The 25,138-nt window shown below is 42.7% G+C and overlaps 1 protein-coding gene across 2 annotated transcripts in view; it reads left to right on the top strand.

Moving 5' to 3' along the window:
* Window positions 1–25,138, top strand: part of ARHGAP5 (Rho GTPase activating protein 5) — a 72,216-nt gene that overhangs the window by 31,525 nt on the left and 15,553 nt on the right. For both annotated transcript variants that reach the window (XM_075613163.1, XM_075613164.1), the window contains exons 4-5: window positions 16,246–16,272; window positions 17,646–17,790. In XM_075613163.1, the coding sequence (XP_075469278.1) occupies window positions 16,246–16,272; window positions 17,646–17,790 (172 nt within the window). The remainder of the gene's footprint in view (window positions 1–16,245; window positions 16,273–17,645; window positions 17,791–25,138) is intronic.

The following is a 25,138-nucleotide window of genomic DNA, read 5'->3' as shown; positions in this document are numbered from 1 at the left end:
AAAGAAATGAGACTGTTTTCACTTTCTTGCTTTATGTGCTACTGTACATGGTGGAACGGCACCTTCAAGACTAGTAAAGAATCTCACTTTAATATCGGCAGTGTTGAAGTGTGCAGACAGCCTTATTACTTGCTCAGTAACTAAAACCCCTCATTAATCATTGCATTAATCACACATGCACATATTATTAAGGTGTTTCATGAATGCCGCATGTAAAAAGTCTGTTTAAGAAGCCCCATGTCCTGTTATCTTACCCTGGTACAGAAGAGTCTGTAATTGAAACACTGGAGAGGTGCTGGCCATGACTGCCTTGCAATGTGTTCTAAATGCATTGTTTTTAACCCTTCTGTGCCAGTTTCGCCTGCCACATGCTGTAGACCAGGGGTGACCAACTCCTGTCCTCAAGGGCCAACAGGTCAGGTTTTCAGGATATCTCTGCTTCGGAACAGGGGGTGCAGTCTTTGAGCCAACTGTGCTGAAGCAGGGATATCCCCAATACCTGACCTGCTGGTGGCTCTTGAGGCTACTTCTGTAGCCATTGAAGTGTTCTTGGTGAGATGTGTTTTATGATTACAAAGAGCACTCTTGAGTTATAGACTTAAACGTACAATTTTTTCCCCTTCATTATATTGACTGTACGGTTATGTTTATGTTGCTGTTTAAATACATGAGTGAAAACTCAACTGTTTCATATAATTTATGTATTTCTTTAATGTCATTCAAGGTATCTTATTTCCTACATTACAGTACCATAAAAATTTTTTTTACACTTTACCCATAGAGCAGTCTTTTTTTTTTTTTTAAACATTGTTTTCTGGGGGGGAAAAAGTCCAGGTTGATAATAAAAATTAGTTGCTGGGTAAAGGGTTAACTGCACCGTGGCATTATATACAGTGGTTTGCAGAAGTGTTAACCCCCTACCAATAATGTCACAAACTGAGCACTGTTATGGGTAGGTAATGTCAGCAAAGGAAAAGAGTGAACAATTCTGTTTATATAAGTATTCAGACCCATAGAAATTACGGCTGAGTGTTTTTGGATCGCTCCCTACTAGCTTTGCACAGTAGGATGGTGAAATTTTTGACGATTTTTCATGGGAAAATTGATCTAATTCTGATAAGTTTGTTGGGAATCGTCGATGGACAGCAATGTTCAAGTCTCGTCATAAATGTTCAGTTGGATTCAAGTAAAGACATTGACTGGGCCACTCAAGAACATTAATTCTCTTCAGTGTGACTTTGGCTTTGTGCTTTGGGTCATTGTCCTGCTGAAATATGAATTTCCTCCCCAGTGTCAGTCTTGGCTGAACTCAAACAGGTTTTCCTCACGGATTCGCCTGTACTTTCCACCATCAATTCTCCCCTCTATCCTGACAAGCTTCTCCAGTTCTTGCTAAAGAGAAACATCCCCATAACATGATGTTGCCACCACCATGTGTGACAGTGGGGATGGTGTTGACTGGGTGACGTGCAGTGTTGAGCTTGCGCCAGACGTAACGCTTGAAATTTAGAGCAAAAAGTTTGTTTTCTCGTTTGACCATAAAACCTTTTTCCACATGTCTGCAGTATGATCTGTATGCTTTATCGCTAAAAAAAATTGACTTAAATCCAATGAAACATTTATGGTGAGACTTGAAGATTGCTGTCCATCGACGATCCCCTAACAAACGTTAGAACTGGATTAATTTTCCCATGAAAAATGGGCAAACATGTCCCCATCATGCTGTGCAAAGCTAGACGAGACTGATCCAAAAAGACTCATTGGAGTAATTTCTGCAAAAGATGCTTCTATAAAGTATTGACAGTCCCAGCCGTTTTTTTTATTTCCCCCCCTCCACCCTCTATTTTTTTGAACCGCATTCATTTCAGCTCTGGGGTCTCCCTGCTTTCGGAGATGCAGACCCCCTGAAAGGGGTGCCGGTATCTCCTGCAGCTTTCTGCAGTTTGCGTCTGACAATGTCACAGCTTCCTATTGGCCCACAGGGCACAGCAACTTTGAAATGCAGACATATAGTGAACCCCTGAGTGGCTACCGGCACCCCCTGCAAGGTAAGTACCTCTGGAAGCAGGCGGTCCCCAGAGCAGAAATTAACCGGGTTCAGCTCTGGAGACCCCTGCTTCAAACCCATATTAAAAACACGAAAGGGAATAAAAGCGACTGGGATTGCCTCTTTAAAAGGGGCTGAATACTGCAACCAGTACGTTTCATGTTGGACATTTCCTTTGTTGACATTTAACCTCCTCTTCATATAACAGATTTCAGTTCCATTACAGAATTGAAATTTGCATTTAAAATTTTAATCCTATTAGAGGTATATTAGTATTTTATCTGGTAGTGCTAGGCCTTGCGAACGGGTGTCTGCCTTGTCGTGGCTCGCAAGCTTACAACGCTTTGGCCAAAGGGTTAAACTAAATGACCCTATTTCACTGTGTATTTCTGTCATGTTGGATGTAGCATTGGGCTTCTCTGTCGGCTTTTTAAATAAATCAGTTCTGTAGTATTAGATAATACTGTCTTTTTTTTTTTTTAATGCACCGAGAATTTGAATGGTTTCTGTTGCAACCAAATGAAAGTCACACCCACTTCCTCTTTTGAAACAGGCGAGACAGACCTTTTTTGAGCTCTGCCTTTTGGCAACAAAGTATCACAAACTGTCTGTTACTGTGTTCAGCAGACTGCCTATTACTCTGAAAGCTGTAACAATAATGTTACACTTAGTAATGTTACATAACCGCTGCAGCATTTCAGAGACTGCAGTACAAAGTTAGAAGGCGGCCATTGTTAGGCGCACAATCAGGATATTTACAGGTGTATAACAGGAGCACCACACGATTGCCAGCTCTGGTAAGAATGTAGAACGATGCATTGTCACACACTTTACATATACAAATAAGAAAAAAGGGGAAATGTAGTTCTGAAATGAAAAAGTTCAGTCCGCGCTCTGGCTCTTTAAGCTTGGATTGTTGATCCCTCTCAGTTCTCTTGCTGCTTCTGTGTTTATGAGGTGTCTCCCCCACCTCCAAATGTGGTCTCCACCGGAACCCCGATGGTGATACCAATATCAGCAAAACAAGAAAAAACACAAAAGCGCACCAAGATGAGAGATAGATATTGTATTAGCAACAAATAATAAAATTAGTAACTTACATATAAAATTTCTTTAATAATCCCCGATTCTGGTGTCTATCACAGGAGTAGGGCATCACATAGGAAGTATGAAGGGTAATCTCAGTTCTGAGAGATCAGACCCGCGCGCTGGGGCTGTCTCTGTTCACTCTCCTGTCCTCCACGTGTGGTAGCGTGGTGCAGAGTGTAGCACACATGTGCAGGAACCGGGGCCTTCAATAGGTGTCCTTAGGATGCCTGTCCGTTTTTGATAGCATAGAAACGATCGGAAATAAGCAGGAACGGTACACTTGAGTGTGTACTGGTGGTGGGTAGTAAAACCGCCAGCCACAACAGTCGCGACGCGTTTCGTTTAACAAAGTAAACTTCTTCAGGCGATATCTGGGACACCTGTTTAGGGGTCCTTTATAGGTCTAATTCTGTGCGTCATTGGTTAATACCTAATGGCTGCATGGCCAATCAGGCTCATATACTGATAGGGGCAGGCCACAATAGGAAGACCTCCCTGTTAGTGCATTTAATCCAGTAATGAATTACACTAATTGAGTATATATATAAGTGTAAATAGAAAGGTAAACAGACCTTAAAGGGGAGCCAAAATCATGTGTCCCAAATAGTCAAGTGCAATAAAATATGCATAGTAGTAGCATAAAAAACAAAGTATATGTGCATACTGGATAACAACATTAATAACATTAAATGACATATAAATAACTTTTAAAATATGGGAAATAGAACAAATGGAAAGGTGGGTGGGGGGAGGGGAAGAATTGAAGAAAAAGTGGAAAAAAAAAAAAAAAAAAAAGGAGGTAGAAAAAAAAAAAAAAAAAAAAAAAGGCTTATAAAATGAATAAAAACCACTGTAATGATAAAGTAGCTAAAAAAATCAGATAAAAAACAGATAAAAAAGGTATTAGACCAATGTTTGTATCAAATTGCAGTATGCATGGTTTCACCTCAAAAAAGGGGTTAATTCCACATAGTCGTTATCACTAATATTCCCAAGCTACTGGCATCTAATAAACCATTGACACATCTGTTGTCACACTTTAAGGATGTCCATCAGTGTAGCACTATAGGGGTTAAATATATGGGCATCGAACATATAACAACTAATGTACGGGCTGGTAACATAGATCTTCAGATTGCAAAAAGGGAGCAATTCTGGATATTTACCCTCCAATCCAAGTACCCGGGGGGCTTGAACGACTATGTGGAATTAACCCCTTTTTTGAGGTGAAACCATGCATACTGCAATTTGATACAAACATTGGTCTAATACCTTTTTTATCTGTTTTTTATCTGATTTTTTAGCTACTTTATCATTACAGTGGTTTTTATTCATTTTATAAGCCTTTTTTTTTTTTTTTTTTTTTTTTTCCACTTTTTCTTCAATTCTTCCCCTCCCCCCACCCACCTTTGTTCTATTTCCCATATTTTAAAAGTTATTTATATGTCATTTAATGTTATTAATGTTGTTATCCAGTATGCACATATACTTTGTTTTTTATGCTACTACTATGCATATTTTATTGCACTTGACTATTTGGGACACATGATTTTGGCTCCCCTTTAAGGTCTGTTTACCTTTCTATTTACACTTATATATATACTCAATTAGTGTAATTCATTACTGGATTAAATGCACTAACAGGGAGGTCTTCCTATTGTGGCCCGCCCCTATCAGTATATGAGCCTGATTGGCCATGCAGCCATTAGGTATTAACCAATGACGCACAGAATTAGACCTATAAAGGACCCCTAAACAGGTGTCCCAGATACCGCCTGAAGAAGTTTACTTTGTTAAACGAAACGCGTCGCGACTGTTGTGGCTGGCGGTTTTACTACCCACCACCAGTACACACTCAAGTGTACCGTTCCTGCTTATTTCCGATCGTTTCTATGCTATCAAAAACGGACAGGCATCCTAAGGACACCTATTGAAGGCCCCGGTTCCTGCACATGTGTGCTACACTCTGCACCACGCTACCACACGTGGAGGACAGGAGAGTGAACAGAGACAGCCCCAGCGCGCGGGTCTGATCTCTCAGAACTGAGATTACCCTTCATACTTCCTATGTGATGCCCTACTCCTGTGATAGACACCAGAATCGGGGATTATTAAAGAAATTTTATATGTAAGTTACTAATTTTATTATTTGTTGCTAATACAATATCTATCTCTCATCTTGGTGCGCTTTTGTGTTTTTTCTTGTTTTGCTGAAATGTAGTTCTGCTTTAACACCATCCCTTAGAGTGACAAGCGATGCATTGAGGTGATAATGCCCCCACCTGCCCCCCACTCCCGGCAATGAAGAAGTTAAGTTGGAATTTTAGTTGAAACATGGAGAAGATATTTTTTTTGTGGACAGGTTCCCCTCCCCCTCTCCACAGGGAATTTACCACAATTGTGCTCTACATTACAGGCGTGTGTCCCAGTAGCTTGTCGGTAAGAAAGGGAGGGGGGGGGGGGGGGAGAGAGAGAGGACACACACTGTGACTTCCTGCTCAGTAGCCATTGTGTTGATACAGACTGGATTGGAAACAACTATAGATTCTCTTCCCCCCCCCACCCCGTTACTGTATTTTTTTTTTTTTATTGATCCCAATAATTAAAGGAATGGATTGTATCCCTTCCCCTGTTTCGTGTCACAAAGACCTTGGGCCATATTTTCTAAGTGGGGCTAAGCCACAATGCCTTGCTTTCCCCTTCAATTGGCCGTTAGATGTCTTTTGACTTGGCAGTGTTTAGTAAAGATGGCCCTGCGTTTCTCCAACTGCAAGGCAGATATAGCTGGGCTTAACCTCTTTACTGCCTAAAGGCCTTTTTGGTGACAAAGGGGTTAAGGGTGCTGTCATATTCCAGCACGTTTAGGAGCTGTAATACTGTATAGCACTTAGCCATGTAACTCCCACTCCTCTCTTTAGCAATTGTTAAAATTGGACACCTACATCAATTTGAAAACATTATACATGTACTTGTGCTACTGACATAGACACTGACACAGACACTGACGTGTGTACACACACACACACACACACACACACACACACACACACACACACAGAACCTTCCTACCTACCTTCCTCCTGGACTCTGCATTTTTCTATCACTGCTAACGACTGATTATCTTTTTACATTGAGGTCCAGTATTTTTTTATTCTGTCTTTGGATAAATATAAACATATTGATGTGTAGGTTGTTTTACTGTAGTATTTGTGTGCTCTTGTTGACAAACAAACCCAGATGATGGAACGACTTTCAATTGGTAAGCCTGCAGCAATATTTGTTTGTGTCAAAACAGCGCAATAAAATACAAATATCTCAGAAGCATGATGCCCATAAGGGAAGACCCTGTCCTGAAGAACTTACAATCTAAGAGGCGCATATAGGGAGACATTGACACAGTAGGAAATTAAAAGTGCAAGTCGGATATATCTGGTGCATGTGGCTGTAATGTAGGTCATTTAATGAGATGCTGCTTTTAAGTGAATAGGCCGGGAGAGGAGTAAAGTTTTAGGACATGAGGGCGGTAGAGATGATGGGTTCAAAGACGAGACCTTGAGTTGAGAGTGAGAGTTGAGTAGGAGTGTAACGAGAGATCAGAGGTGAGAGATATGGAGGTGCAGAGGTGTGTAATGAGAGACCAGAGGTGAGAGAGATGGAGGTGCAGAGCCTTGAAGGAAACATACTGGATCAGCACTTTGTTGTTAACCCGTTGATGTAGAATGTGTAGAGAGTAGGACACGAATGACATCCTGTTTTCTGCGGCCCTCGGTGATGACACGTACTCAGCACTGCGTAGAACAATGCATTTCTGATTGATATTGTTTCTGACATCACTCTATTTTCCTTCAGTTTAGAGAAGAAACGGCTGATTTGACCTAAATTTTCTATTCAGCTCGTGACTCCCGGGCAAAAAGGAGACGCTGCAGAGTACTTTCAATTGGTCATGCTTGTGTGTGTATATACATACATATGTACGCACACATATATGTACACACGTGTGTGTGTGTATACACATTTATAAATGTATACTTTTAGTAAACTCCGTTGAGCCCCCTCACTGCTGGAGCACTGTTACGAAGCCCTGTGGCAGTGAAGGGGTGACTGCACAGAGGAACACATGCATTGTGTGATACTGGCTGTATAACACCATTTGGGACTTTTTACCTTTACTCCACAGTTACAGGGATTAGCTCTAAGAACTGTGCAAGTTACGTTTTTAGGCTTTCACATGCCCCTGCTACACCTGTTAGGAAAGCTGACCTAAAAGTTCCTGGTGGAATAGAATTTATTTTGCTGATTCTCTTGAGCTTTACATTTCCGTCACTATTTAGTTGTGCGCGGCTGTCTGAGAGACAGCCAGCAGAGAGGCACACAGAGGCTTCTCATGCCTGACAGATTGAGTTCCAGTTGTCATACTGGGCTGCAGTGAAACAGTATTGGCTCTGCCTGTTTGGATGTGAATATTGAGGTACAGTGTAAAAACCTGAAGCCGGAGAGTGCTGTACAGGATGAGGCATCTATGTGTAAACATATCACACAGCCAATACACACAGCCTTGGGTGTGCCAGCTCTCAAATGGCAGCATCTGATAAAATGCATGTTTGGAAGTACCAGCTTTGGTATTCACCTTCACTAGGCTGGCAAATACACCTGTAATAATGCACATGTCTTGCACAGAGCGTGTGAGCGCTCTGCACAGATCACTAATGAACCTTTTTGGTTCCTGTGGTACAGGGAGATGGTAAGTAACTTCCCCCTGATTTTGGGGAATTGCTAGCCTTGTGACTTCTACACTTATTTCCCCTGTCTACTCGGTATTGGGCCCATTGCTAAATGGATCAGACATAACCTTTATCTCTGCAACTTAAAACTGCTTTCAGTAAGAAACCAAATGTGGAATCAAAAAGGAGCCTCTCTGTACCAGTACACTGTACCCCTGCACTGGAGCAGGAGGGTGGCATGTTCGGGGGATATGTGACCAAGCCCATCAGAGAAAGATTTGGGGAGTAACCTCCCAGTAGAGGCTAATACAGTAAGAAGATGTAAAACTGCTTGGGATATACATAGAGGCTATCCTGAATAACAGTCCCGGATCTAATAGAATCTTGCGTAATACAACCCACAGGAGAACGGACAGCGAGGATTCTCTGCCTCAAATTCTGTTTCTTAAACTAATTAGAAGGGTGCTTTTCAATACTACTGTATGCAGCGGTTGATAGTTAATCACCCACTTCTCCTTTCTCCTTTGTGTTTGGGACAAAGCTCTCTCCTGGCTTCTGACTTTTCTCATTTTTTTTTTGTGCATTTATTACTTTTCTCCCTCTGATCAATATGTTGGGGTACCCCAAGGCTCGTTAGAGACGGCGTTTCTTTTTCCTTCTAAACTCTTTCTTGGTGACCTTAATAATGAATTTTGCTTCATTAATCACTTATATGCAGGTGACACATCTGTATTTATCCACACTGAGCCTCATCTGCAGTACAGGTCCCCCAGCAATCTTATCCTGGATGTCAATTAGACGCCTTCAATTCTATGTCAGACTGACCTGCTCTTAATCTCACCTAAATGAAGCCCTATTGTGTTCTTTTCCATTACAACCAGTAACAACACAATTCATTCAGTTCCCAAAGCTGCTTGTTCAGGTGCATGTTTGCCGCCTTTTTCGTTCCCTCACCTCCCCTCACTCCTGCTTTGAAATTATTATTTTTTCTTCTATATTTGGAGCATTGGGGCCTCGGGAGCTGAACCGCATTCATTTCTGTTCCTGGACACCCTGCTTCCCGAGATACTTCCGTAGGGGGTGCCGGAGGCAGCTCTGTGTGGCTTGTTCGGGCCATCGTTATGGTGGTTTAAATGTACTGTCACGCGGGGTGATAAGAAGTCGTGATGTCATCCCTTGCTGCTTCCTATTTGCCCACGTGACCAGGACATTTAAACCGGTGGAGCTGCTACCGGCATCCACTACGTAGGTAAGTATCTCGGTGAGCAGGGGGTCCTTGGAGCTTAAATTAATGCCATTCAGTGCCGAAGACCCCCTGCTTCCCACCTATGGGGAAACATTTTATTTTTAAGAACATATGCTCCTTTAATGCTTTTCTAAATCGTTCCATTTCTCTGTAACATTACTAAAATAGGACCTTTTCTCTGTTTCTCTACTACTGAAACTTGTGTGCCCTCATGCTCTCCCTTCTAGACTACAGTAACTGTCTCCCTATTGGCCTCCCTGCTTCGCAGCTGTCTACCATTCAATCTATTCAAACGGCAGCTGCGGGGGAAACCTCACTGCTCTCAGTCTCTGCTTCTCTCCTCCTGAAAAATCTGATGGCTCCCTTTTGAACTCGGCATTCATTACAATATCTTTTCTATTCCAAGGCTCTCCACTCTTCTGCTGCTCCTTATATTTCCGCTTTAATCTCACACACCTCGGGAACTCCTTCCCTCTCTGTCCTCCAAGCACTTTCTCTCTCTAACTTCCAAACTTACCTGCAAACTCGCTGTGCAACAAAGCGGTTTAATAGGCCTGGCTGGACCACTCCGCACTAAACAGTTATACCCACCCTAACCAGTGGACTCACATTTACTCCTGTTTCTGTTGGTCTCCCCACACAGCAACTAGATTGTAAGCTCCTTGGGAAGGGACACCTTTTCTCCCACTGTCACATTTATGCCTTGATGCACTTCTCCCGTCTGAATTATATTCCCTGTATTGTAGCAGTATTGCAATGTTTGTAAAAATTAGCGCTATCTGGTTGGTGGTACTAAAATATACAGCCTTGACAAAGCTCGCCCAGCAAAACGTACGTCGGCACGCGACACAATGGCGTCATGGAGGCGGGGCTTGTGTTCATAATCGGAACAGTAGCACTTATTTCTCTGCTTTTAAGAGAATTGTGATCCCCTCGAATGGCGCAGCACTCCTGAGAGCGTTCATTAGTACTACTGGCATGCAGGCAGAAGAACAAGGTTTTTATGTATATGTAATTGTAGCTCATTGGCTCTCTTTACACTGGTCAGACGTGATTCTGGACTTACCATAACAGGTCAGCCCTCAACCCAGACCACTATCCACCAGCAGGGTCTCACTGTAGGTCCCCCATTGTAGAGTTACAATACTCCTTTATTATATGGTGCATTGTGTTTGGGGGAGATATCAGTGCAATGTGGCTCCTCAGGTAGCACAGGATCAGATATCTCTCCAATATACTGCACTACTATTGTTAGGCGCCATTACAGTGGAGCTCTGTATTGCCTCCTGTGTGGGTCACAATAGGACTTTGGGCTAACCATACTTGGGCTATCCCTTTGTCCAGACCCACACCCTAGGAGTTAAACACCACCTGCGCAGTTTGCATTGAGCATCACACCACAGCTTGTGTGGTTTCAGCAGCCTATGGGGCTAAGCTTAACAGGCTATCCCCTTACCCTGACCAGCATATCACTATACCATCTGAAATGGAAGAGCCTGACTAATACCATATAGGCACTGTGCCGTTTAATTGTATGGGGCTCGCTGAGTTCTACATACTGTCATCTATATGTATGTATAAAGTGTTAGTAGAGATCTTAACCGTAAGCTGCTGTGGATCAAACTAGGATTAAGGGTTGGCCAAACTGTGTAAAAGATTGACTCTGGCCTCTAGCATTTATATAAGTTAGTATGTTTGAATATCAAAAGGTTTTTTTTTTGTTTTTTTTTCCCCTCTTAACTCTGTGCTGCTAATTGACCAACTGGAACAAGCTGATTTATTGGGGAGGGGGAGGGTCATGTGACTGCTTTAGCTGTATAAAACTAAGACCCTTCCTGCATTTGCAGGAACTGCATTGCCATGATATAGTGAGCTATTTAAAGTGAGCTTTTAAGTGAGAAGTTATAGATAGACTATAGTTTGACTAGAGGTGACTGGTGACTGCATCTTTCTGCAAACTCTTTTACTCACGACAACAAACGGTAAGCTATTCAGATCACACTATGATCCCATGCTTGCTAACCTGCATATTTTAACCCCCCACCCCGTTACAACTTATTTCACTGCAGCCTCTCCCAAAACTGACTGCACAATACACTGAAACCCTGAACTGACTCTAGCATTGCAATGCACCAAAACATTTGACAAGGAACAGGCACACCCCTGCTGTTTAGTCTGCACACACTCACTTTGTTCACAACAGCTCCTTGCAGCACTGCCTACCTCTGGCATAATGAACCTGCTATGTATCGTAACTTTTTTCTTTCTCATGGAGGTGTTACTCCCTCTATCCACTACAAACTCCTCCATCCTGGCCCACACCCAACATCACCATACACCCTGGACTACTCAAAAGCCTTTCACTATCTACTGAATGTTGGTGGAGAACTCTAAAAAGCAGCACACCAACCACTGCTCACTCTAATAGCAAACACCACAAATTTACAACCGGCAAACAACTACCCAAATGCCTACTTGTACTGTTACTCTTTTTAGCAGGTGATATTGAACCTAACCCAGGTCCTCCCATTTCAGCTCTGTCCCATGCCCCTGAGAATTCCACCTTTAAATTCCAAAAAGGGCTATCTGTCGCCCATATAAATATCCAGAGCCTGCTGCCCAAACTGGACGAACTAAGGGCATGGTGCCTTATGCATAAACCCAAAGCCTTCATTCTAACAGAAACATGGCTATCCCCTAAAACCCCTGATGCAAATATCGCCATTCAGGGATACTCCATTTTTAGGAGAGATAGGTCAAAGAGAGGAGGAGGGGTGTTATTTTATATTGCAGACACCTTACAATTTACACTGTTAAATTGCCCACCAAGCCCATCCTCTTTTGAAATTCTAGTTGGCAAAATCTGCCTCCCCTTTTCTAAGCCAATCTTGCTTGCTGGCATTTACCGCCCCCCTAAAGCCCCTCTACAATCCTTGACTGATATCACCCAATTTCTTGGCTCCATTTCCTCTCTGAATGAGAAGAGTGAGCTGCTAGTTCTTGGAGATTTCAACTTCAATTGGCTTGACCCTAAAAACCACAAAATCCAGATACTGCTCAAGTCACTTAACCTATCACAACTCATTTCCCAACCCACATGGATAAACCTGAAATCGCATAACCATTCCTGGCTAGACTGGATTCTCTCCTCAAACCCCAGCAGAATCCAATCCTCTGGCATCCTTCCTGATATTTTCAGTGACCATGCAATAGTGTACTGTGTAAGGAAAATTAAAACACCCCAATCAAGCCCTAAAGTTCTCCTCACTAGAATATTTAAAAACTTTAACCCACAACAGTTTCTGGATGACCTTACCAACTGCCCATGGCACAGAATCGATTTAATTCCCGACCCTGATTCTGCACTCGACTATTTCCAATCCGAGTTCTTAAAACTCTGCGATACCCATGCTCCATTACGCAAAATAAGGGTACGGGGTTGCCCACCTTCCATGGGTTACAACTGACCTTATTGCACTCTACCAACTCAGGGATACCTTGTGGAAAAGCTACAAAGTAACTGGCACTACCAAGGATCTCAATCACTACAGATGCATGCGGAACATGTGCACAAGGCAAACAAGGCATGCAAAAGCACAATATTACTCTGACAATCTCCACCAAAATACAACAAACCCAGCTAACTTCTGGAAGGTTATCAACAATATATTTCAGCCTCCTAACCATCAACAACCAAGTAATATCACTAAGGGGGATATTACTCTGACAAACCCCACTGACATTGCAAATACATTCAATTATTACTTTGTGGGGTGCATCACTAACTTATTAGCAAAACGCAGCCCAAACCACAAACCTGAATCTCATCCTGGGAGTACCCCTATAGTCCCACCCCCTCTCAACACTGCCCACAATTTTCAATTTGGCCCAGTATCTGAAGAGGAGATTATACAAGCGCTCCTCAAACTAAAACTAAACAGCCAATGTGGACCTGACTTGCTACAATCTAGGTTCCTACGACTTGGTGCCCCAGCCATTGCCAAACCAATTGCATCCATAGTCAACTCTATCCTGTCTGCAGGCCATATCCCTAAGACCTGGAAAACTGCCAGAGTTGTCCCAATCTTCAAAAGTGGGGACAAAAACACTGTCTCAAACTACAGGCCAATCTCACTTCTCCCAATTCTATCCAAAGTCATGGAGAAATGTGTCCACTCCCAATTAAGCGATTTCTATACCAAGACAAATTTCCCTAGCCAATTCCAATCTGGCTTTCGTCCCAAACACTCCACCGTAACTACCCTGCTAAAAGTTTGCAATCCAGTGTGGAATGGAACGGGGACAACTCACTGGTGCAGTATTCCTAGATTTGCAAAGGCTTTTGACACAGTTGATCATGCTATCCTGCTTAACAAACACCAGAGCTCTGGAATAGGGAAGCATGCTTTAAACTGGTTTCAGTCCTACCTATCAGGCAGATCCCAACATGTGTCCATCTCAGGCTCTAACTCCAACCCCCTGGATATCACCTGTGGTGTCCCGCAAGGCTCTGTTCTGGGGCCCCTACTCTTCAGTGTTCATTAATGATCTTCCCACAGCTTGTAAGGAAGCCTCAATACACATGTATGCAGACGACACAATCCTATATGCACACAGTCATAGCCTCTCTGACCTTCAACACATACTTCAGCCTGACGTTTTGAGACTCGAAAACTGGATTTCCCAAAACAAACTGTTTTTAAACACTGACAAGACTGTAACAATGGTATTTGGGACCAAGACTAAATTTTTATAGCTCCCAGTGACTGAGCTCCTGATTAGAACCAACGCTAACACCACCCTAACCCCTGTCACTAGTTTTAAATACCTGGGCTTATGGTTTGACTCCCACTTAACATTCGTGATGCACATTGATACCCTGACAACCAAGACCTATGCCAAACTAGGGGTACTTTACAGGAACAAATCCTCCCAAAGTCTCCGGTTCAGAAAGCGTATCGCACAGCAGATGCTAATGCCAATTATTGACTATGGAGACATAGTATATGGCTCGGCACCTCAAACCCACCTTAGCAAACTTGACACCCTCTACAATTCAATTTGTCGTTTTGTTCTCCAGTGCAACTACAACACACATCACTGTGATATGCTCAAAGAACTAGATTGGTTATCACTAGAGTCTCGGCGCAAAGTTCACCTTTCCTGTCTTGCCTTTAAATTCTTTATGGGCAAGCTACCTGAACAAGCTCCTCACCCCTACCACATGCAGCATTTATCATCTGAGATCAGACTCCAAAAGACTGTTCATGGTCCCAAGGCTCAACAAAGTATCCGAACGTTCCTCCTTCTCCTACCGTGCACCCCAAAACTGGAACAACCTACCGGAGACTCTCACATCCACCACCAGTTTAAGTTCTTTCAAATCTAAGGCTGTCTCACATTTTAATCTGGTCTGTAACTGTTTCATACGCCCGTAATATATATTTTCTTTAACTGTGCATGCAATGTCTTGTAGATAATGTTCATTTATGTAACTGTATTTGTAACCAAGTATTATTTGTTTTACTCTGTGCCCAGGACATACTTGAAAACGAGAGGTAACTCTCAATGTATTACTTCCTGGTAAAATATTTTATAAATAAAATAAATAAAACTAGGCAAGCCCCTTATCCAGACCCGCACTACTCAGAGTACGTTTACACACTGCACCCTGGGCACACCAGATCTATTACTATAAGGCGTCACACGGTTTAGCTTTGTATTGTCACCTATGTGGGTCATAATAGGATTTAGGGCCAGCCACACTAGGCTATCCCCGTACCCAGACTCACACTAAATTGCAGCTTGTGCAACCAGCATTTTAGCTTTTGTGCCATTAATGTGTGTAGGGCTCACTGAGTCCTACATATTGTTACCCGCACGTGTGTACAGCCAGAGCAGCGTACCTCCACGCAGGATACATGGGATTACGGGCTCACCATACTAGGCTAGCCCCCTATCCAGACCCATACCACCAAGAGCACATTTATACACTGTGCTTCTGGCTCACCAGGTCTCTACATGGATTCGCACACCAAGGGATATGAGTCACACTAGGATGTGGAGTTAGCCACACCAGGCTACCTCGTCTATCCAGACTCTCTCACTCTTCATATTTACTTATGATATGCATTGATCTGACCCTTCTGAGTCTACAATATACGTACATTAAGGGGGCTGGGTTGTCCTTACCACCCCCCTTTTATATATCCATTCTGCCACTTCTCTCAATATTTCGCACTTGATTTAACAACACGCAGAGTCCATTCATTCTATTAGGACTCCATTGCATTTATTTTAATTGAGTATGTCTCTTTAATAAAGTAGTAGTTTATCAATCACTACTCTATCATGCTCCTCATCACACCATACCTATCGTCCAGTGTGTAGTCTGTGGTTCACTATAAACCATTATTGAGTGCTCTCCTATGGTGTTCCTTTTCTCTCTAGTTTTCAAACTACTAAAATATACATCCTGTACATTAAAACTGCATCGGAAGGTAAGGCACGTCAGTTGCAGGTCCATCTGGCAGAGAGAGACCGTTTGTCGCAGGCGCTCTCCTTCCATCCCCCCCACACTTGTAACCTTTATTAATAGAAACTGTTTTTGAATATTCCTGCAGGACGTTCTGATGTTTTTCTTGGTTTGACCTTCCATAGTTTGTATGAAGTCATATCCGTTATTGATAAAGGGGCTAAAAAGAAAGTGAATGGTTAAAATTCCGGGCATTAACCACCCAGGAATGGACATAATTGTATAAACCACCTTGTAATTTAATCCGTGCTTAAAGAACATTTTCCAGGAAAAAGAAATGAAGACCGTGGATCTTTCTTTCATGTCTTCCTTCCTTTTTAATTTCTTTTTTTTTTTTTCTCTCTTCCTATTTTCCGTCTTTCCCTTTTAATTTCCTTGGTGTTTATTTTTTATTTTTTCCCATGATTTATTTTATTACTTCCTTTTTTTTTCTTTTTTTATTGTCCTATTCTCTTTGATTTCCATTTTTTTTAGTTCTCTCCATTTCCACCTCTCCTTCCTTGATCTCGCCCTCCTTTTCTTTTTGTTCCCTGTCTTGGTTTTTCTTCCTTACTCTCCAGTCATTGTATAAACCTAACGCTCCTCCACTTGTCTCCTTTTCTCACAGACATCCAGACAAACACAACGTACTCCGGTATGTATGCAATGCATGGCACCAACATGAGCTGTAGCGCAGTGTGTATCAGGGGTAACATGGGCAGGTTCTACTCATGGCCTTCAATTTCAATAAACGGGGGGATATATTTGCCCAGTTGTTAATAAATACATTTCTTCACTGTTAATCTTCATTTTACCCAATTTAAACTTGCATGGGGCTACATTATCTTATTTTCTATATCTATCATTTGCATTAACTATTTTATTACACATTTGGCTGAAAGACACAGGACCTTTCTCATCCAGCATTGAAAAAAGCATCTAAATTCCAAACGCACTAAAACAATTGGCCGTGAATAGTGATGGTCTCCTCAGTGTAAGGGCCCTTATTGCCCCGAGTGTGTTTAATGGCTTAGCTCTTTCAGACGGGGCATTAATGGACAGGTAAAAAACTAGGTTCAAGATAGTCTACAAGCAGTTTTCAAGGTACCAAAAAAAAGGTGTTTTACTGGATCACAGAACCAGCGTTACCATCGCTTTAATAAGGTGATTGTAGGGACACAACGGCTGTCTGTGTTCTCCCCCTCCCAGAAAACAGACCCCTATGTATATATTGTAGCTGGTGAGGATTCCGATCAATTTTAGTCATTACAACTGCCATGCCAGAAGGGCTTTTAACACATTTAAGTTAAGTTAATTCGAGGAAATAAAATGCACAATCTGTAATCAGTACACTATAACATCATTTGTTTCTTTGTTGGGAACCCCTCAGATTAGCACCACCCTCCTGCAGCCCCAGTGAGGTGATGTTTTGGGGATAACAAGCAGTATTTTGTTTATAACAGAGGTGCATTTTAATGTTTGGTCATTTTTCGGTTTACAATCCAGTTTGGTGACGCTGGTGTTCCCTAGTATGAGGGTGGGGGGGGACGGGAAACCACTGTTATACTGATGGTGAATCCTAGTTTAAAAGCACTGCCGAGACTATAGTAAACAGTATTGCTGATAATATATCGCAAAGGAGGGAGGGGGAGGAGTGGGTATGTTACCTTTTATTGGACCAACAAGTATTTGATATGTTACAAGCTTTCGAACATCTCATGGTAGAACCTGATGAAGGACCCTGATTGGTTTGAAAGCTTTTGTTGTTTTAATAAAAGGTATCATACCCCCTCCTTTGTGACTACATGGAAGAAATTACCAGCACGGCTAACCACCCTTCTTTGCCATTCATCACCTATGTCAGTAACTTCATGCAGAAGGCTTGAGACACCCACAGATTAACCCTTTTCCTGCCACACTGTCTCTGGCCCATCCGACAGCAAAGGCTGCAGCAGAGAAATGCAGTGGCAATTTTAAACATTACCTCCCATGTTTCTCAATATAAACTTTCATCTTGTGGCATAACAGAAACCGAAAACCAAGTCTTTCAACCCACCAACTCGCCGGAACTGGGACAGCAATTACTTTGGGAAGCCGCTGCAGGAGCTGGTGACAGCCGAGAAACCCATCCCTGTGTTTGTGAAGAAGTGCGTGGATTACATTGAGGAGTCAGGTAGGAGAGCACACGGACAACTCATTTGGTGCACTGGGCTGGTCACACATTCTCCAGCACCTCTACCTTCTTTACTTGGTCCAAATGCCATTAAAAAAGTAGGGGCACTGTGCTTAAATGCAAGTCTTTTATATACACCACAATTAATGGCTTATGAGCTTATGCTAAAACAAGAACGGTGCTTAAAATAATATGTGAATGTAGTGTTTTTGTGTTTAAATGTGCCCGATATTACTAGGGTTGCCAGGTGGCTTCTCCAAAAATACTGGACACAATGGTGAAAGGTGCGACCTGCTCAAGGGGCACACACACACTACTCCATGCTGTTTCCTCCTCTCCTTGGCCCCACCCCAAGGCTCCTGACACCACCTTCTGATTGGCTGCATTACTCCGCAGCGGCCAATCAGAATGGAGGAAGCTGCCTCGCTCCCTAGCAACGGTCCTGTTCAGGGAAATCCCATGGCCCCCTAATCCGGTCAGGTCAATATGCCCAGAGGGGTAATACCGGACACATACATGTCCAGTATTACCTCTCATTTTTTAATGGACAGTGTCCAAATACAGGGCAGTCCAGTAAAATACTGGACTCCTGGCAACCCTAGATATTACAGAGATTTGTGAGGTGTTCTCTGCATGCGCTCCTGGGCTAACACTGAGACGTCTGCGAGGGGGGCGGGGGGTGTTTATGGAAGAGCTAAGCTTTTAATTAATAAATTAATAAGTGTAGTAGTGGATACTGGATTTGATTCAGGAGAGGGCAAAACTTGAGTCACCAATTTACAACGGTTTTGTACATGGACATGGCTCAAGCACAAAAATAAAGATCTTTGGTTTTTAATTTTTTATAACATTGTTAGATATAATCCGGAAAGCAAGGTCATTATTTGTGGTAACCAGTTAAAGCGTCAGCATCCGCCTAACTAAACCTGAGTGCGAACCGCTTTGTTTTTAGCTCCGGGGACCGCCCGATTTCCGAGATACTGTTTGAGTTACGTTCATTACTTCTGTTGTTGGGGGGGGGGGGGTGGGGGGAGTTAAGAGATTTAACTGGCCGTACAATAGGAAACCACGACGGATGACTTTGCAGCTTCCGATTGGCTGCTTGATGGAGCACAGACAATTGGGGTCAGTATATTGGGAAGAATGGGGTCCCCGGGGCTGAAAAATAATGCTCTGGGGGACCCCATGGTTCGCATGCTGTAAAAATAAATACATAGCAGGGAGGCCTGGACAACGTTAGGAGCTGTTACCATTTCCTGTGTTTTTTCGTTGTAAACACCAGTTTACATACGGTGGTTTTTCCCTTAGTTCGCTCCTTTTGCTGTCAGAAGGGCTTTCATAACACAGCAACGCTGTTTCTCCTTGTTAACAAACACACACCAACTGCCTCTCAGCCCTCTTCCTGTCTGCTAGGAGAGATAGATGGCTGTAATTCCTTTGAGGGCGCTTGTCAGGAAGGTGGCCCTGTTTAAATATGTACAGAGTATGGAAATATCAGTCTGCAAGGCACTTTGGAATGCCGATAAATACAAGGCCAGCAACACTTGGCATGATCGTGCCCTTGTCAGTGTTTACAACACTGCAGCATTCGGGGGTTAGCAGAAATTGTTCTGCAATAGCGTCTTCCAGCCTGGTCATGTGTTTTGCTGCAAGCCATTACTGGCTTAACCTCTAGGACACATTCATACTGACACAGTAATGTGGCTGCTTTTCACTCCAGGGCTAATCACGCTCCCTGTTTATACACAGCTGTATGTTTGCGTTCCCAAGGCAGCTGGCAGGATCCCCACCCCCCTTTTTTTTTTAATGTAGACTACTGGATCTGTGTCTACCAAGACCTTGAGGGCTGCAGCAAAACGGTTATTGTTTATGGTGCTAACATAACAAAGTGCAGTACAAGGCAATCATTAGAACATTAGAATAGCTCTCACTGATAAATGGGGCACTGATATCACTGTTTGGAATTGTAATGCATACTTTGCAGAGCAGGGCGGTTCATGCCCCTGTAGGAGCAATGGTTAAACATTGCACCTCAACCATGATGCCTTAGCAAGGTCGTAGAGTGGTAATGCTGCGGTCTTTTAAGTGGTTAAGCACAGTTTCAATCCCAGTTCCAACTCCTTGTGACCTGGGTTAATTCTGGCTATGCCTCAGGCGCCAAACATTAGAATGTAAGCTCTGCAGGGCAAATATTTTTCTCCGCCGTATGGTATGTACAGCTCTGCTTACACTGCAGTGTTATATAAGGAAAAAAACTCTTAATATTATGTGCTTGGTATACCTATTATAAGAGGAGCATAGGAGCTTGGAAACACTCTGCATAATTATAGAATGCGGCAGGATTGTTTTGTACTGGACTGGAAATCACTGTGCACAGACAGTGAAACTCTCAATCTCACATTATTGGGTATGAAGAGGGCTCTTATCCACCCCTCTCACTCACCCCCTGTCTTGTTCCAAAAGCAGACCGCCTGCCTCAGGGCAAAGACGCAGCAAAACAAAAACCCTTCCCCTGATCATTATTTTAACCACTTCACTGCCAGAGGTTCCTACACCAAAGCGGTCTAGTAAAATACAAGGCAATGCATCACTGGCCCCTGTGGCTGTCACGGGTTGGATGGCAAATCTACATAAGGTCAAATGGCAGGATACCACTGGACATGCTAAGTGGACAGACTCAAAATAAGTGTGGGCAGTATGTATTTTCTCCAGGGTGCTGTAAGAGCTGAATGGATCCGGTCTGTCTAATGTATGTTAATATTGTCCTTTTATTGTTCGTCTTCTCACACCCCCTTGTAGCTTAACCCATTTGCTCCCAGATCAGCCTGCAATTCCTCATTTTCTTTAATGAGATCGTTGTCATTCGTAGCACCACCTTTTTACATCCACTTCTGTACCACGTCCCACAGAGATGGAGTAGTTGTTGGTTCTGTGTGGAGTACCTGCACGGTAATCTAAGCTGTGATCCGTGCAATAGCACCCGGCTACAAACAAGCAGGAAATGAAGCAGATGCTGCCATTCTCACCCACGTATAATAAACAGCAGGTTCAGCTACAACAAATATTCCTCTCACTTCTTCTTTCCTAGAACCTCTGCCTGAAACTGTACATTGTTTGTGTATCTAGTGTTGCAGCTCTTCTGAAAGTAATTCCGTGCTTTGCAAATGCCCGCGGTGCCTGATACTGCCTAATACTGCATCATTCCAGCCACCGGGAGCTGAACATTGTAATTGTAATTATTCTTTTTATATAGAGCCAGGCATGTATACTGCTCTTAACAGAGTGCAATCATGCAGATCATTTAAAATGTAAGGGAATTCTAAATCTCATACATGGACCAGACTTGTAAATATGTACAGGGAAGATAGCCCTACTCTGAAGGTCTTCCAATGTAGATAGAATTGGTTTAAATCTCCTATACACGGTAAATGCGAGAGTTTATGCTCCCATTCAAAGTCTAAGGCCCTACCCGGGGCAGTGTGTTATTTTGTTAAATACATGTATATGGCAATAATGGGTGCTCTAACAGTCCAGAAAGAATTATTGATATATCCAATTCGTCAATAAAACTATGACATCCAGCTCAACCATGGAGTGGGTGAGTAATATCTCAAAAATATGGCATGAGTATCCTGAAGGTCACAGAAAAGGCATGTATATACACCCTCCACTGTGCCTCATTGGAAATAGCTTATATAGTAAATCCAGAACTCACCCCAATCCGTAGTAAAGCGAATGATCCAAAGTGATGATTATAAGAGACTCTTACCCACTCCTAGAGCTTTGAGGTGTTCCTAATGGCGTGTCCAGCCGCTTGTAGAGTTGAGAGCAATCCAAAAGATAATGCAAATAAATGCACAATAGCAGCGCACTGCCAAGGGACACAGGTGTGCAAAAAATGAAAAAAGATTTATTTATCTGTCAGACATGACAAAACAAGGGGGTAAGTACCCTCCAACGCGCTTCACACACAGGTGCTTTATCAAGGAGTATGGTACAACACACTAGGGGACCTTTTTTATACACTGCAATAGTAATTACAATTTCGCGCCAAAAACGCCTTTGAATGACGTCATTACATCATTATAATACACCTCCATTGCTTCTGTCAACGGATCTCTGCATTCTCCTCCCTACACACGCCCCTTGGTGGCGTAACTACCAATCACTCCCCCGGCCGCCGACCAGTGGAGTTGACACGCCTCCCTTTCCTCCCGGCTAGCTGAGATTCGGCGCGCACTGAGAGTACGCCCGATCCCCGTCCATCGCGATCGGGGCGACGCCACACCCCCCAGTAGTCTTGGCAACCCGGCGGTATGTGATAGTAGTTAACCCCACTAATGCTGTTCTAAAGCCTCTTGCTAAAGGTGAGGCAAGGCGTTCGTTCCTCCCCCTATCTACAGGATCCTTCCTGTATACTGCTGATGTTCTGAGTAGATAGGGGGAGGAACGAACGCCTTGCCTCACCTTTAGCAAGAGGCTTTAGACCAGCATTGGTGGGGTTAACTACTATCACATACCGCCGGGTTGGCAAGTCTACTGGGGGTGTGGCGTCTCCCCGATCGCGATGGACGGGGATCGGGTGTACTCTCAGTGCGCGCCGAATCTCAGCTAGCCGGGAGGAAAGGGAGGCGTGTCAGCTCCACTGGTCGGCGGCCGGGGGAGTGATTGGTAGTTACGTCACCAAGGGGCGTGTGTAGGGAGGAGAATGCAGAGATCCGTTGACAGAAGCAATGGAGGTGTATTATAATGATGTAATGACGTCATTCAAAGGCGTTTTTGGCGCGAAATTGCAATTACTATTGCAGTGTATAAAAAGGTCCCCTAGTGTGTTGTACCATACTCCTTGATAAAGCACCTTTGTGTGAAACGCGTTGGAGGGTACTTACCCCCTTGTTTTGTCATGTCTGACAGATAAATAAATCTTTTTTCATTTTTTGCACACCTGTATCCCTTGGCAGTGCGCTGCTATTGTGCATTTATTTGCATTATCTTTTGGATTGTTACATACATGAGATGCTGCTTTGTTGACCTGAATTTCTCATCTAAACGGTCAAGATCTAGACAAAATAATTAACCGTATACAGTGAAAAGTGATTTATGTCGGCTCGCATTACTTTTTTTTTTTAACGCTCAGAGACCTAATTCCTTGCCGATATTGCTGGTATTCTTGGTAGCTACACAAGTAGGTATACAGATGGGGGGAAGGGGACAGGAACCTCTGCTCAGCTAATAATCAAATTTAATGAGTGGGTGAGTAATGGTGCTGTGCTGAGAATTGTCATAACAATACACAAGAGAAAAATAACTCGGCTAATAGCACTCTATAACTCTGAAGTGAATGGTAATAGTGATGATTAGTGATAAGAATTAAAATAACTTTATTAGTATGTATCTTAAAATAAGGGGGTGTACATAAATGATAAGAATGACCGTGTATCCCAGTCAGGAGCCTGTAATAACACGGGTATAGTGGAGTAAATGCAAAGTAACTGTATAGTTAGAAAGCTTAACATAGAAACCTATATTACCATATAAAATGTATATGGGATGCTATATTAACGCTTAGTAATCCCTCCTTATTGTTGTATTGGACTGTTATCAAGGTTAAAGGGGTATATTCCCTCCTCCTAACTGCAGCTGAATTAGTTACATTTGTCAATTTGCTGCAGGGAAAACGTGTGCTACCTCATAGTATAATCCTCACTATTTCGAGATGATTATACTTCAGTAGGTAAGCCAAAAAACACCCTTGGTTATTATAGGCTAAACACTTTCAATATCCTGATATTTATCTAGGATTTTTTAATCAGTAATGCATCAGAACCACATACCGTTTATATGATAGAGTAGTGGTTACAAATGCATCCGATCAGTATATTAGTTCCAGGCTCTATATGTTGTCCTGCTTGGGATACACGGTCATTCTTATTTATGTACACCCCCTTATTTTAAGATACATACTAATAAAGTTATTTTAATTCTTAGCACTAATCATCACTATTACCATTCACTTCAGAGTTATAGAGTTCTATTAGCTGAGTTCTTTTTCTCTTACATAGTTACATAGTTATAGTAGATGAGATTGAAAAAAGACATACGTCCATCAAGTTCAACCTATGCTAAATTTAGAAAACAGATACTTTATTCTATATCTATGGAAAGGGAAAGTATCTACTGGCGCCAAATAAGATATATACTGCAAAAGGATATATGAAAACCAAGCCTGTTGGCTGTAGACACGTAGCTCCTCACGTTGTGCTTAAAGAAAAAGAAAAAGCACAACACATAGCGTAATACTGTGACTATAAACGGACAACACTTAACAACATGTAACAGCTGAAAAATAAATTGGTGAAATCTCAATATTAAAACATTTAATAACAATCATAAATAATATATATTGCACACGGACATTTAATAAACAAATAATGTGATAAAAATAGAAGCACTCTGCACCGCCGATGGAGATAGTAGCAATGCCTACTCACCAGATGGAGTAAGTAAGTAGGCGGTGGATAATTTTGAGAGTATCCCCTCTCGTTTGTAAAGCTGCTCTCTGCTGGCTGGCGTCTCTGGGACCGTAAGTGTGGAGATCTTGGTACGGTGCCTTCCGCGACTCACTTGGGAAGACGCCCAGGATGTAGTGAACAGCAACAGCTGATTCAACACGCCGTCAACCTCAGCAGGAAAACCGGTTAGCAGCAAACGCAGATTCAACAGCAGCAGCTGATGCAGCACGCCGTCGGTGTCAGCGGGCTGGCTGGTCTGCTGCAAGCGCAGATGGAACTGTGCGTGGGGATACAATCTCCAAAGTGTAGAGTGCTAAAACGCCACCCTACGCGTTTCGAAAGGCTCTCTGCTTTCTTCCTCAGGGGTATACCTTTCGAAACGCGTAGGGTGGCGTTTAGGTATAATTATCTTTAAGCACCCCCAAAAACCTGTTTCCTTTTGTTGTAACGCTAATCTCATTGCCCCAGTCTATGTCTCGATAATTAAAATCCCCCATTATGCAAACATGACCCAGTTTTGATGCCTTCTCCATTTGCAAATGTATTTTAGCTTCCTCAATCTCAGATATTTGGTGGTTTATAGCATATTCCCACAAACATTTTCTTTATACTTTTACCTCCACTGCTAATTTCTATCCACAAGGTCTCTACATTTGCATAATTCCCTTCATAGACATCATACCTTATAATAGGTTTTAGATCTGGTTTAACATATAGACATTTTCCACCTCCCCTTCTATTTGTTCGATCCTTCCGAAAAAGAGAATACCCCTTTAAATTAACTGTCCAGTCATGAGTTTCATCCCACCATGTTTCAGTAATGCCTATGATATCAT

Source organism: Ascaphus truei, chromosome 9 (assembly GCF_040206685.1).
Source record: "Ascaphus truei isolate aAscTru1 chromosome 9, aAscTru1.hap1, whole genome shotgun sequence".
Lineage (NCBI taxonomy): Eukaryota > Metazoa > Chordata > Amphibia > Anura > Ascaphidae > Ascaphus > Ascaphus truei.
Note: the sequence above shows the minus strand (reverse complement) of the source record. Positions and strands in the feature narration are given on the sequence as shown.